Raw genomic sequence first — 13,475 nt, forward strand, 5'->3', positions numbered from 1 at the left:
TATATTAACACCCTCACACTGATAACCACACCTTTATATTAACGCCATAACACTGATAACACACCTTTATATTAACACCCTCACACCGATAACCACACCTTTATATTATCACCCTAACACTGATAACACCACCTTTATATTATCACCCTAACACTGATAACACCACCTTTATATTAACACCCTCACACTGATAACACCAACTTTATATTATCACCCTCACACTGATAACACCAACTTTATATTATCACCCTCACACTGATAACACCAACTTAATATTATCACCCTCACACTGATAACACCACCTTTATATTATCACCCTCACACTGATAACACCAACTTTATATTAACACCCTCACACTAATAACACCACCGTTATATTATCACCCTCACACTGATAACATCACCATTATATTAGCACCCTCACACTGATAACACCACCTTTATATTATCACCCTCACACTGATAACATTGCCATTATATTAGCACCCTCATATTGATAATACCACAGTTATATTATCACCCTCACACTGATAACATCACCATTATATTAGCACCCTCACACTGACAACCTCATCTTTATATTAACACCCTCACACTGAAAACACCACATTTATATAATCACCCTCACACTGATAACACCACCTTTATATTATCACCCTCACACTGATAACATCACCTTTATATTAACACCCTCACACTGATAACACCACCATTATATTAACACCCTCACACTGATAACCACACCTTTATATTAACGCCATCACACTGATAACACACCTTTATATTAACACCCTCACACCGATAACCACACCTTTATATTATCACCCTAACACTGATAACCACACCTTTATATTATCACCCTAACACTGATAACACCACCTTTATATTATCACCCTCACACTGATAACACCAACTTTATATTATCACCCTCACACTGATAACACCAACTTTATATTATCACCCTCACACTGATAACACCAACTTTATATTATCACCCTCACACTGATAACACCACCGTTATATTAACACCCTCACACTGATAACACCACCGTTATATTATCACCCTCACACTGATAACCACACCTTTATATTAACGCCATAACACTGATAACATCACCTTACATTAACACCCTCACACTGATAACACCACCTTTATATTAACACCCTCACACTGATAACACCACCTTTATATTATCACCCTCACACTGACAACCTCACCTTTATATTATCACCCTAACACTGATAACCACACCTTTATATTAACACCCTCACACTGATAACACCACCTTTATATTAACACCCTCACACTGATAACCACACCTTTATATTAACACCCTCACACTGATAACACAACCTTTATATTAACACCCTCACACTGATAACACCATCTTTATATTAACACCCTCACACTGATAACACCACCTTTATATTATCACCCTCACACTGACAACCACACCTTTATATAATCACCCTAACACTGATACAACACCTTTATATTAATACCCTCACACCGATAACCACACCTTTATATTAACGCCATAACACTGATAACACCTTTATATTAACACCCTCACACCGATAACCACACCTTTATATTAACACCCTCACACTGATAACCACACATTTATATTATCACCCTCACACTGATAACACCAACTTTATATTAACACCCTAACACTGATAACACCACCGTTATATTATCACCCTCACACTGATAATACACATTTATATTAACACCCGAACACTCATAACACCACATTTATATCAACACCCTAACACTGATAACACCACATTTATATTAACACCCTAACACTGAAAACACCACCTTTATATTATCACCCTCACACTGACAACCTCACCTTTATATTATCACCCTAACACTGATAACCACACCTTTATATTAACACCCTCACACTGATAACACCACCTTTATATTAACACCCTCACACTGATAACCACACCTTTATATAATCACCCTAACACTGATACAACACCTTTATATTAATACCCTCACACCGATAACCACACCTTTATATTAACGCCAAAACACTGATAACACACCTTTATATTAACACCCTCACACCGATAACCACACCTTTATATTAACACCCTCACACTGATAACCACACATTTATATTATCACCCTCACACTGATAACACCACCGTTATATTATCACCCTCACACTGATAATACACATTTATATTAACACCCGAACACTCATAACACCACATTTATATCAACACCCTCACACTGATAACACCACATTTATATTAACACCATCAGACTGATAACACCACCTTTATATCAACACCCTCACACTGATAACACCACATTTATATTAACACCCTAACACTGAAAACACCACCTTTATATTAAAACCATCACAATGATAACCACGCCTTGTTATTTTTACCCCCACAATGGTAACCATATTTTCATTGTTATAATCACCACAAGATAGTGTACACTTCTTTGCGGTAATTAACTCTATCACAACATACAGTGAATTTAATATTAATCTATCATATAATCACCTGTATCCCAGCATCCTGCATACAACAATGGCATCCTCATTATGCCATAAGTCATCACAAACCGTACCCCAGCGTCCGTCATGGTATACCTCAACCCTGCCCTCGTGTGGTGTAGGGCCGTTTACAAGGCGAATTTCCTCCGCTAGAGTAGAGAAAATATTACAGAAAACATATCAATATTGATGTATAGTACAGTAGGTATCATCCTATATTATCTTACAACCATTCTGTACATCGATCAAATAAGCGACATCTCGCTGTCCGCAATAAAGACGACAAACAGACTGTCTAATTTGTCTGTCTATAATCCCCAGTAGAAATATAATCATATCTTCCCTTTGTCCTCACTATGGCCTTACATTTACCCCAACATATCACAGGTCTGCCCATACAACCATTAACTTACATCTAACCCTATATGTCACCCATGTGTTCTTACAGAGTCATAATCATATACTTACATCTACCCCCGCACGTCACCCCAGCGTCCTCACTGTGTCCACAGTTTTCTTGACCCCATCCACCAAACGAACAGTCAAACAGCGATGACTCGGTTCCGTCACAGTTTACATCGTCCATCCATGTGGGTTCTTCACCTTCGCCAAAGTGAGCTTCTCTGTGAGCCGTCCCTGGCAAGCTTGAACGACAAAACGAATGACCTCATATCGGTTGTTCATCTCGTGTTTGAGAAACCATAATCCTAAAAACCTTCCGTTTTATTGATCAACAATAAAGAAAGAAGTCTTCAACATAATATATATATGTATATAGTGTCTAGTAAGTAATAACGACGGTATGGTCCAATATAGGTACTGGATCTTAACAACTAGAAATAGATAATTGGTCATGTAGTTATAACGACAGTACAGACAAGTGAATTGCTGAATTTTCGAGGCCATCCGCCCCTTTATAAAGACACAAGTAAATTACAAACGATCACATACATCCATAGAATACTAAACAGTTAAACAAATTAAGTAGATAAACAACGAACGATATCGTTATTGTTTTGATGAGAAGACATTTTGTTATTAATTATAAAACATCCTGTTGTGTACAGATAAAAAAATCAATCAATCGCCTAATAGCGGTTTAATCAGTAACAGTGCAAGTTAAAACGACGTAATGAAGGCGCGTGCTATGTAGTAAATATATTTGTTAAAATCCGTAGTTGGTTCATTTCGTCCTTACTCTGGAGATAAACAAAACATTTTACATAGCTTGTGTTGTCATCACATCGTTTTAACTTGCATTGTTACTTGATAATATCAATCGTATACTCAAGAAACTCAAGCATTCTGGATTCTGAGATACATGTAGTCTCCTCAAACGGATAGATGGAGGCGCGGATACCGGCATTTCTATAGTACACCTGTTAGTGGGGCCCTCATTGACGTTCGTTCTAATTACCTCAGTCCTAACGTTCGACATACGACAGTCGCATCTTGATCGTCCCAACTATCATCACAGACTGTCCCCCAGCGCCCGTCGTGATAAACTTCCACTCGTCCAGAATTGGCGTTACCATTTACCAAACGAATAGAAGCATTCCCACCACCACCGCCGCCGCCACTACCTGAATCAGCAAAAGGAATCAAAGATAGGATTTCAAAATGCTGTAATACTGTAAAGCGGAAAACAAACATCTGGCGAATAAACGAGAGATGTGTCAATAAGTTGATCACTGCGAACTTCAAAATCAAGTATGAAAAAGCAATGTATATCGTAATGTATAAATTATTCGGTTGCCCATTTTGTGGATGGATATTGACAATGAAGGATTGTACAAAAGATACGCACTCAAACATCACCCACAAACACAGATATGAATCTCGTAATAGATACTGGAAATGCCGGATTATGGATACATACCTATGTTAATCAACTGTTTTCCTTTGAAGGTCTCGGTAGTGAGGCCAAAATAAAAATATAGTAGGTTTGGCGTAACTCTCCCGACCAAGAAAACGTGCGCCTACTCAGAAAAGTTTATGAAGAAAAATAAAACTTTTTTTTTTTAGTGACTTGGCCTTTCCAGATATTTATGTCCAGAAGTTGCTTTTAAAGTTTGAAAATACGTCTCGCAAACCCAAATAAGCTTGGTGTGAGTTTCTTTTGTTTAGATCACAAAATTAATAATGATTTCCAAACATTTTATATTTTGGTTTGTTTCTGTATTTAAGGTTTAAAAAATTTTTTTAGAACTGAATACAAAAAAGGTTCAGCGCTACCAACATTGTACCTACCCATGTGTAAAACCCCCTGGTCGGGTTACAGCAAACCAAGATATTTTTAAAGATGGCCTGACAATATGCGCTAAAAGCATGGGAATCAAGAAGGAAGTTTAGGGAAATTAAAAGTGCCCTATACAAATATTGAAATAAAGAATGGGTTATGTTCTAATCCAGTAATTTAATTAATAAGGTCAATTAGGACTATTCCATATTGTTAAGGACTTAAAACAAATAAAAGTATTCTGAAGCGGTACAAATATTTGAATTTGAAACATGACAGGCAGGTTAACCTGCCGCCGACAGGAAGTAATTTATTGTGTTCCTTTAGGGCCAACTTTCCAAAATCGCTCCTTTGACCTAAACGCGAAGGAGCGAAGGAGCGGAAACACGATAGCGAAGGAGCAAAAATACGATGGCGAAGGAGCGAAAACACGATGGCGAAGGAGCGATGGAAATTCGCTCCTTCGCTCCGTTGCCATCGTGTTTTCGCTCCTTCGCCATCGTATGTTCGCTCCTTTGCTCCTTCGCTTCTTCGCTCCTTCGCTCCTTCTCTTCTTCGTCATCATGCTTTCGCTCCTTCGCCATCGTGTTTTCGCTCCTTCGCTCCTTCGCGTTTAAGTCGAAGGAGCGAAGGAGCGATATTAGAAATTTTGCCCTAACGGAACACCGTAGTGATGAGATGATGACGTACCTGAACACACGACACCGGCATCCTCGCTATGACTGCAGTCCTCAACTCCCCAGCCCCTGTGTGTACACGATCCAATGTTCGTCTCCCTCCCAGTACAATTGACATTGTCCAACCAAATCTGGCCACTTCCGGCACCAAAGTATGCTTCACGTTTATGAATACCCTCTCTGTAAGAAACATCAACGCCGTCTATTTTTATTATAAAAGGTCATATTTAAAACATTATGAGCAAATTTGTGTAATATACAAAATCACTGATCATTCTGCGCCGGAATTAGGTATTTTTGTCCATGTTTTTACCAGTGTTTGTACTCCGGATTTCCGTGAAATATCTCATTGAAATTCTCAGAATCTTAATGTGCATGATAGGTCTGTTACGTAGATCTATGAAAGTCCTGATAACAATAGGTAAACAAATTTTTACAGATTACTCACGTGTATCCAAGCATCCTACAGACCACAGTAGCATCGTTACTATCCCAGTAATCGTCACAGATAGTACCCCACTCATTATCATGGAACACCTCCACGCGCCCTTCGCGATCGCTAGACCCTCCTACCAAACGTACTCTAACGCCACCACCTGAAAAAATTCAACAATGTCTACTGACAATCCCATTGTGTCAGGTACAGCAAGGATACGGGTCATTGTTGATACTTACATCAATAGGTATCCAATTGATCATATATGGTAAAGTTTCCACATGTTTATGTATGGATACATCCGTACATAATATGGTCTACCAGACAAGGTATCACAAATACATATCCTTAGCTTTATCAACATTGGTACAGTGGTGTTTTAGAGTCAGAACACATCAGAAATAAACTAATCAAGTTAATCATTTTCTACAATACGGCAATACGGCCAAAGATCATATCTAAGAGATTAATTGGAATACGACTGCACTGAGAAAAAATTGTTAACCGCGTTCGTGATAATCCTATAATTTATTTATTGTGTTTATAGATTAAATTTAAGGACGCATAGAAGAAAATCTAAAGAACAAGACGCGTCCTTATTGAGAAAGCGACAATGTACCGGTACGGTCTCACATTTCATTTATGAAATCTAACGAAAATATCCGCACACTGGCTAAATAAGTTCAAGTTAATATAATATGTAGATAATTTGTATAATTATGTATATCTAATTATCGAGTATAACGTAATTAGGTCAGTATTTTTCCCAATGCAACGTTATCTGGTAAAAGATTTTTAACATATCGTTTTCTGCTAAATACAAACCAAATCAGTAATGATTGTTTTACACGTTACGTACTTCTTGGTGTTGTAGTAGGGGGCTCACGTGTTGATGAAGGAGGGTCACACCTAACTCCAGCATCTTCACTGTGTCCACAGTTCTCAACTGCCCAGCCTGGAAATGGACAACTGTCCAACCGTAATTCTGTTCCAACGCAGTTTACATCGTCCATCCATGTGGGTTCTTGACCTTGTCCAAAGTTGGCTTCTCGCGTGTAGCTACCACCACTGTGAACAAACATATTGTACAGTGAAGGGAGATCTGATGCCTATACTGAATATCTTCTATATCACCTACTCGACTTTGATTTATTTGAAATTGATGTTTGTATGGAGAAATAATGGGGAAGATTCGGGGTTAATGGCTCCATATTTACATACATGATTTATAGATCTTAAACCTATCTATTCATTTATTTGTTTTACAAAGAGTACAATTATGTATCCTAAATGTAGACAGGTGACCCTACCATTTTACCTGTATCCTAACTGTCGACAGACGACCCTACCATTTTACCTGTATCCTAACTGTCGACAGACGACCCTATCATTTTACCTGTATCCTAACTGTCGACAGACGACCCTACCTTTTTAACCTGTATCCTAACTGTCGACAGACGACTCTATCATTTTACCTGTATCCTAACTGTCGACAGACGACCCTATCATCTTACCTGTATCCTAACTGTCGACAGACGACCCTACCATCTTACCTGTATCCTAACTGTCGACAGACGACCCTATCATTTTACCTGTATCCTAACTGTCGACAGACGACCCTATCATTTTACCTGTATCCTAACTGTCGACAGACGACCCTATCATTTTACCTGTATCCTAACTGTCGACAGACGATCCTATCATTTTACCTGTATCCTAACTGTCGACAGACGACCCCAGCATCTTGGTTGTCCCATCCATCATCACACACTGTACCCCACCTACCATCGTGGTAAATCTCAACTCTACCCTCGTAAGGTGTTAAACCATCCGCAAGTCGGAGTCGTCCTGTCAGAACAAAATATATATTGATAACAGCACATGGCTATAACGAAACAAACTGAACTTGTGATATTTGAAAACCAAAATTGATAATTCCCTGGTATACGATGTGATTTAAGGGACCAATGAGGTTTATACAAACCATAATTGAATTGAACAACAATCATCAATTGTGAGGACCTCAAAAAGGGAAGATCTCGGCATATCCGGCTATATTTACATCAATAAAGCTTACAACGCTTACCTTACCGAAACACCTGGTCCTTATATTCGTGTTCCTTTTAATGGGCAAGGTCTATCTTAAATTGATACGATTAACTCGCTGCCTACACTTTTAGTTAGAAGTACGGCTTCGTGTATACGTTGGTAAGTTATTGCCTTACTGGTAAATGATTAAATTCAGTAAATGTTAAAAATTCTGGGGTTCTAATATTGTTACTTTGCAAATTGATATCGATTTTAAAAGTTAACAATGAAGTACAGTAAATAACGTTTTATAATGGTATTTATAGTTTAATTATTTCAAAACTACAATACCAATACCTTCACTATCTGATGGTGTTGTAGTTGTAGTTGTTGTTGACGTTGTGCTTTGAGTTTCACACTCAACACCTACATCTTCGCCATGGGAACAGTCTTCTATGCCCCATCCCGCGGAACTACAATCAGCTAACTGATCCTCGTCTCCACTACAATTGACGTCATCCATCCATGTAGGATCACTGCCCTGGCCGTAGTAGGCTTCTGTTCGTACTGTAGCTGAACCGCTAGAAATAAAACACGAGTTACAAGGACACACCAATTTATCGAATCTGTTATGTGAACGTAGTTAGTATACTAAAGTGACAAGCCACAAAGCCAACTTTATAGGGACCAACCAACCAATTGTTTTTCCATTGATTTTAATGTTAACGTTTTGGAGTATATCATGAAAATTCTTGAATTCAGTAAGGCAATTATGGTTTATTACAAAAGTTTAGGGTCGCATATGACACGTAATTCAAAAACATAAGTTGGGTCCTTCAGCTCAAATTTTTTTCAGGGTAGCCATTTTCAAAACGGGTGAATTTCGCAGTAAAAATTCTCAAAAATCTGAAACTTACTAAATTTATATCAACATTTATTATGGACAGTTACCTATCAGGCCACATATCTATTTTGCTACTTCATAACATACTGGCCAATCAGTGGCTGCCAGACATTTTATCCTTAGCTCAATTTTACTATACACAGGTGATGTTTCAAAAATCTATTTTTTTCAATTAGTTGGTTGTTCCCTATATGTACAAATAACTCATTCAATTAATTAATTAGCAACACTATATCTGTATACATATAGACCGCCAAGCTATCTAAAGACCATACATTACAAATACCCTAATTGTCTGTGACTTGTACCTGTCCCCTAACTGTCTACATAGTTCAGGTGACTTACCTGTCCCCTTACTGTCTACATAGTACAGGTGACGTACCTGTCCCCTTACTACATACTACAGGTGACTTACATGTCCCCTTACTGTCTACATACTACAGGTGACTTACCTGTCTCCTTACTGTCTACATACTACAGGTGACTTACCTGTCCTCTTACTACATACCACAGGTAACTTACCTGTCCCCTTACTGTCTACATACTACAGGTGACTTACATGTCCCCTTACTGTCTACATACTGCAGGTGACTTACCTGTCCCCTTACTGTCTACATACTACAGGTGACTTACCTGTCCCCTTACTGTCTACATACTACAGGTAACTTACCTGTCCCCTTACTGTCTACATACTACAGGTGACTTACATGTCCCCTTACTGTCTACATACTACAGGTGACTAACCTGTCCCCTTACTGTCTACATACTACATGTGACTTACATGTCCCCTGACTGTCTACATACTTCAGGTGACTTACCTGTCCCCTCACTGTCTACATACCACAGGTGACTTACCTGTCCTCTTACTGTCTACATACTACAGGTGACTTACATGTCCCCTGACTGTCTACATACTACAGGTGACTTACCTGTCCCCTTACTGTTTTCATATTACAGGTGACTTACCTGTCCCCTTACTGTCTACATACACCAGGTGACTTACCTGTCCCCTTACTGTCTACATACTACAGGTGACTTACCTGTCTCCTGACTGTCTACATACTACAGGTGACTTACCTGTCCCCTTGCTGTCTACATACTACAGGTGACTTACCTGTCCCCTTACTGTCTACATACTACAGGTGACTTACCTGTCCCCTTACTGTCTACATATTACAGGTGACTTACCTGTCCCCTCACTGTCTACATACTACAGTTGAGTTACCTGTCCTCTTACTGTCTACATACTACAGGTGACTTACCTGTCCCCTTACTGTCTACATACTACAGGTGACTTACCTGTCCCCTTACTGTCTACATATTACAGGTGACTTACCTGTCCCCTCACTGTCTACATACTACAGTTGACTTACCTGTCCTCTTACTGTCTACATACTACAGGTGACTTACCTGTCCCCTTACTGTCTACATACTACAGGTGACTTACCTGTCCCCTTACTGTCTACATACTACAGGTGACTTACCTGTACCCTTACTGTCTACATACTACAGGTGACTTACCTGTCCCCTTACTGTCTACATACCACAGGTGACTTACCTGTCCCCTTGCTGTCTACATACTACAGGAGACTTACATGTCCCCTTAAGGTCTACATACTACAGGTGACTTACCTGTCCCCTTACTGTCTACATACTACAGGTGACTTACCTGTCCTCTTACTACATACTACAGGTGACTTACCTGTTCCCTTACTGTCTACATACTACAGGTGACTTACCTGTCCCCTTAATGTCTACATACTACAGGTGACTTACATGTCCCCTTGCTGTCTACATACTACAGGTGACTTACATGTCCCCTGACTGTCTACATACTACAGGTGACTTACCTGTCCTCTTACTACATACTACAGGTGACTTACCTGTTCCCTTACTGTCTACATACTACAGGTGACTTACCTGTCCCCTTAATGTCTACATACTACAGGTGACTTACATGTCCCCTGACTCTCTACATACTACAGGTGACTTACCTGTCCCCTTACTGTCTAAATACTACAGGTGACTTACCTGTCCCCTTAATGTTTACATACTACAGGTGACTTACATGTCCCCTGACTCTCTACATACTACAGGTGACTTACCTGTCCCCTTACTGTCTTCATATTGCAGGTGACTGACCTGTCCCCTTACTGTCTACATACTACAGGTGACTTACCTGTCCCCTTACTGTCTAAATACTACAGGTGACTTACCTGTCCTCTTACTGTCTACACACTACAGGTGACTTACATGTCCCCTGACTGTCTACATACTACAGGTGACTTACCTGTCCCCTTACTGTTTTCATATTACAGGTGACTTACCTGTCCCCTTACTGTCTACATACACCAGGTGACTTACCTGTCCCCTTACTGTCTACATACTACAGGTGACTTACCTGTCTCCTGACTGTCTACATACTACAGGTGACTTACCTGTCCCCTTGCTGTCTACATACTACAGGTGACTTACCTGTCCCCTTACTGTCTACATACTACAGGTGACTTACCTGTCCCCTTACTGTCTACATATTACAGGTGACTTACCTGTCCCCTCACTGTCTACATACTACAGTTGAGTTACCTGTCCTCTTACTGTCTACATAATACAGGTGACTTACCTGTCCCCTTACTGTCTACATACTACAGGTGACTTACCTGTCCCCTTACTGTCTACATATTACAGGTGACTTACCTGTCCCCTCACTGTCTACATACTACAGTTGACTTACCTGTCCTCTTACTGTCTACATACTACAGGTGACTTACCTGTCCCCTTACTGTCTACATACTACAGGTGACTTACCTGTCCCCTTACTGTCTACATACTACAGGTGACTTACCTGTACCCTTACTGTCTACATACTACAGGTGACTTACCTGTCCCCTTACTGTCTACATACCACAGGTGACTTACCTGTCCCCTTGCTGTCTACATACTACAGGAGACTTACCTGTCCCCTTAAGGTCTACATACTACAGGTGACTTACCTGTCCCCTTACTGTCTACATACTACAGGTGACTTACCTGTCCTCTTACTACATACTACAGGTGACTTACCTGTTCCCTTACTGTCTACATACTACAGGTGACTTACCTGTCCCCTTAATGTCTACATACTACAGGTGACTTACATGTCCCCTTGCTGTCTACATACTACAGGAGACTTACCTGTCCCCTTAAGGTCTACATACTACAGGTGACTTACATGTCCCCTGACTGTCTACATACTTCAGGTGACTTACCTGTCCCCTCACTGTCTACATACCACAGGTGACTTACCTGTCCTCTTACTGTCTACATACTACAGGTGACTTACATGTCCCCTGACTGTCTACATACTACAGGTGACTTACCTGTCCTCTTACTACATACTACAGGTGACTTACCTGTTCCCTTACTGTCTACATACTACAGGTGACTTACCTGTCCCCTTAATGTCTACATACTACAGGTGACTTACATGTCCCCTGACTCTCTACATACTACAGGTGACTTACCTGTCCCCTTACTGTCTAAATACTACAGGTGACTTACCTGTCCCCTTAATGTTTACATACTACAGGTGACTTACATGTCCCCTGACTCTCTACATACTACAGGTGACTTACCTGTCCCCTTACTGTCTTCATATTGCAGGTGACTGACCTGTCCCCTTACTGTCTACATACTACAGGTGACTTACCTGTCCTCTTACTGTCTACACACTACAGGTGACTTACATGTCCCCTGACTGTCTACATACTACAGGTGACTTACCTGTCCCCTTACTGTTTTCATATTACAGGTGACTTACCTGTCCCCTTACTGTCTACATACACCAGGTGACTTACCTGTCCCCTTACTGTCTACATACTACAGGTGACTTACCTGTCTCCTGACTGTCTACATACTACAGGTGACTTACCTGTCCCCTTGCTGTCTACATACTACAGGTGACTTACCTGTCCCCTTACTGTCTACATACTACAGGTGACTTACCTGTCCCCTTACTGTCTACATATTACAGGTGACTTACCTGTCCCCTCACTGTCTACATACTACAGTTGAGTTACCTGTCCTCTTACTGTCTACATAATACAGGTGACTTACCTGTCCCCTTACTGTCTACATACTACAGGTGACTTACCTGTCCCCTTACTGTCTACATATTACAGGTGACTTACCTGTCCCCTCACTGTCTACATACTACAGTTGACTTACCTGTCCTCTTACTGTCTACATACTACAGGTGACTTACCTGTCCCCTTACTGTCTACATACTACAGGTGACTTACCTGTCCCCTTACTGTCTACATACTACAGGTGACTTACCTGTCCCCTTACTGTCTACATACTACAGGTGACTTACCTGTCCCCTTACTGTCTACATACCACAGGTGACTTACCTGTCCCCTTGCTGTCTACATACTACAGGAGACTTACCTGTCCCCTTAAGGTCTACATACTACAGGTGACTTACCTGTCCCCTTACTGTCTACATACTACAGGTGACTTACCTGTCCTCTTACTACATACTACAGGTGACTTACCTGTTCCCTTACTGTCTACATACTACAGGTGACTTACCTGTCCCCTTAATGTCTACATACTACAGGTGACTTACATGTCCCCTTGCTGTCTACATACTACAGGAGACTTACCTGTCCCCTTAAGGTCT

General features: G+C 40.3%; 1 protein-coding gene across 1 annotated transcript in view; it reads right to left on the reverse strand.

The window, feature by feature from the left end:
- The window catches only part of LOC117342184, a 138,047-nt gene that overhangs the window by 88,124 nt on the left and 36,448 nt on the right, over positions 1–13,475 (reverse strand). Inside the window, 8 exon segments of the mRNA XM_033904224.1 lie at positions 2,536–2,677; positions 2,997–3,172; positions 3,946–4,111; positions 5,458–5,624; positions 5,893–6,040; positions 6,740–6,948; positions 7,590–7,728; positions 8,266–8,489. Coding sequence (XP_033760115.1) covers positions 2,536–2,677; positions 2,997–3,172; positions 3,946–4,111; positions 5,458–5,624; positions 5,893–6,040; positions 6,740–6,948; positions 7,590–7,728; positions 8,266–8,489 — 1,371 coding nt within the window.

The sequence above is a fragment of the Pecten maximus genome, chromosome 2 (assembly GCF_902652985.1).
Source record: "Pecten maximus chromosome 2, xPecMax1.1, whole genome shotgun sequence".
Classification (NCBI taxonomy): domain Eukaryota; kingdom Metazoa; phylum Mollusca; class Bivalvia; order Pectinida; family Pectinidae; genus Pecten; species Pecten maximus.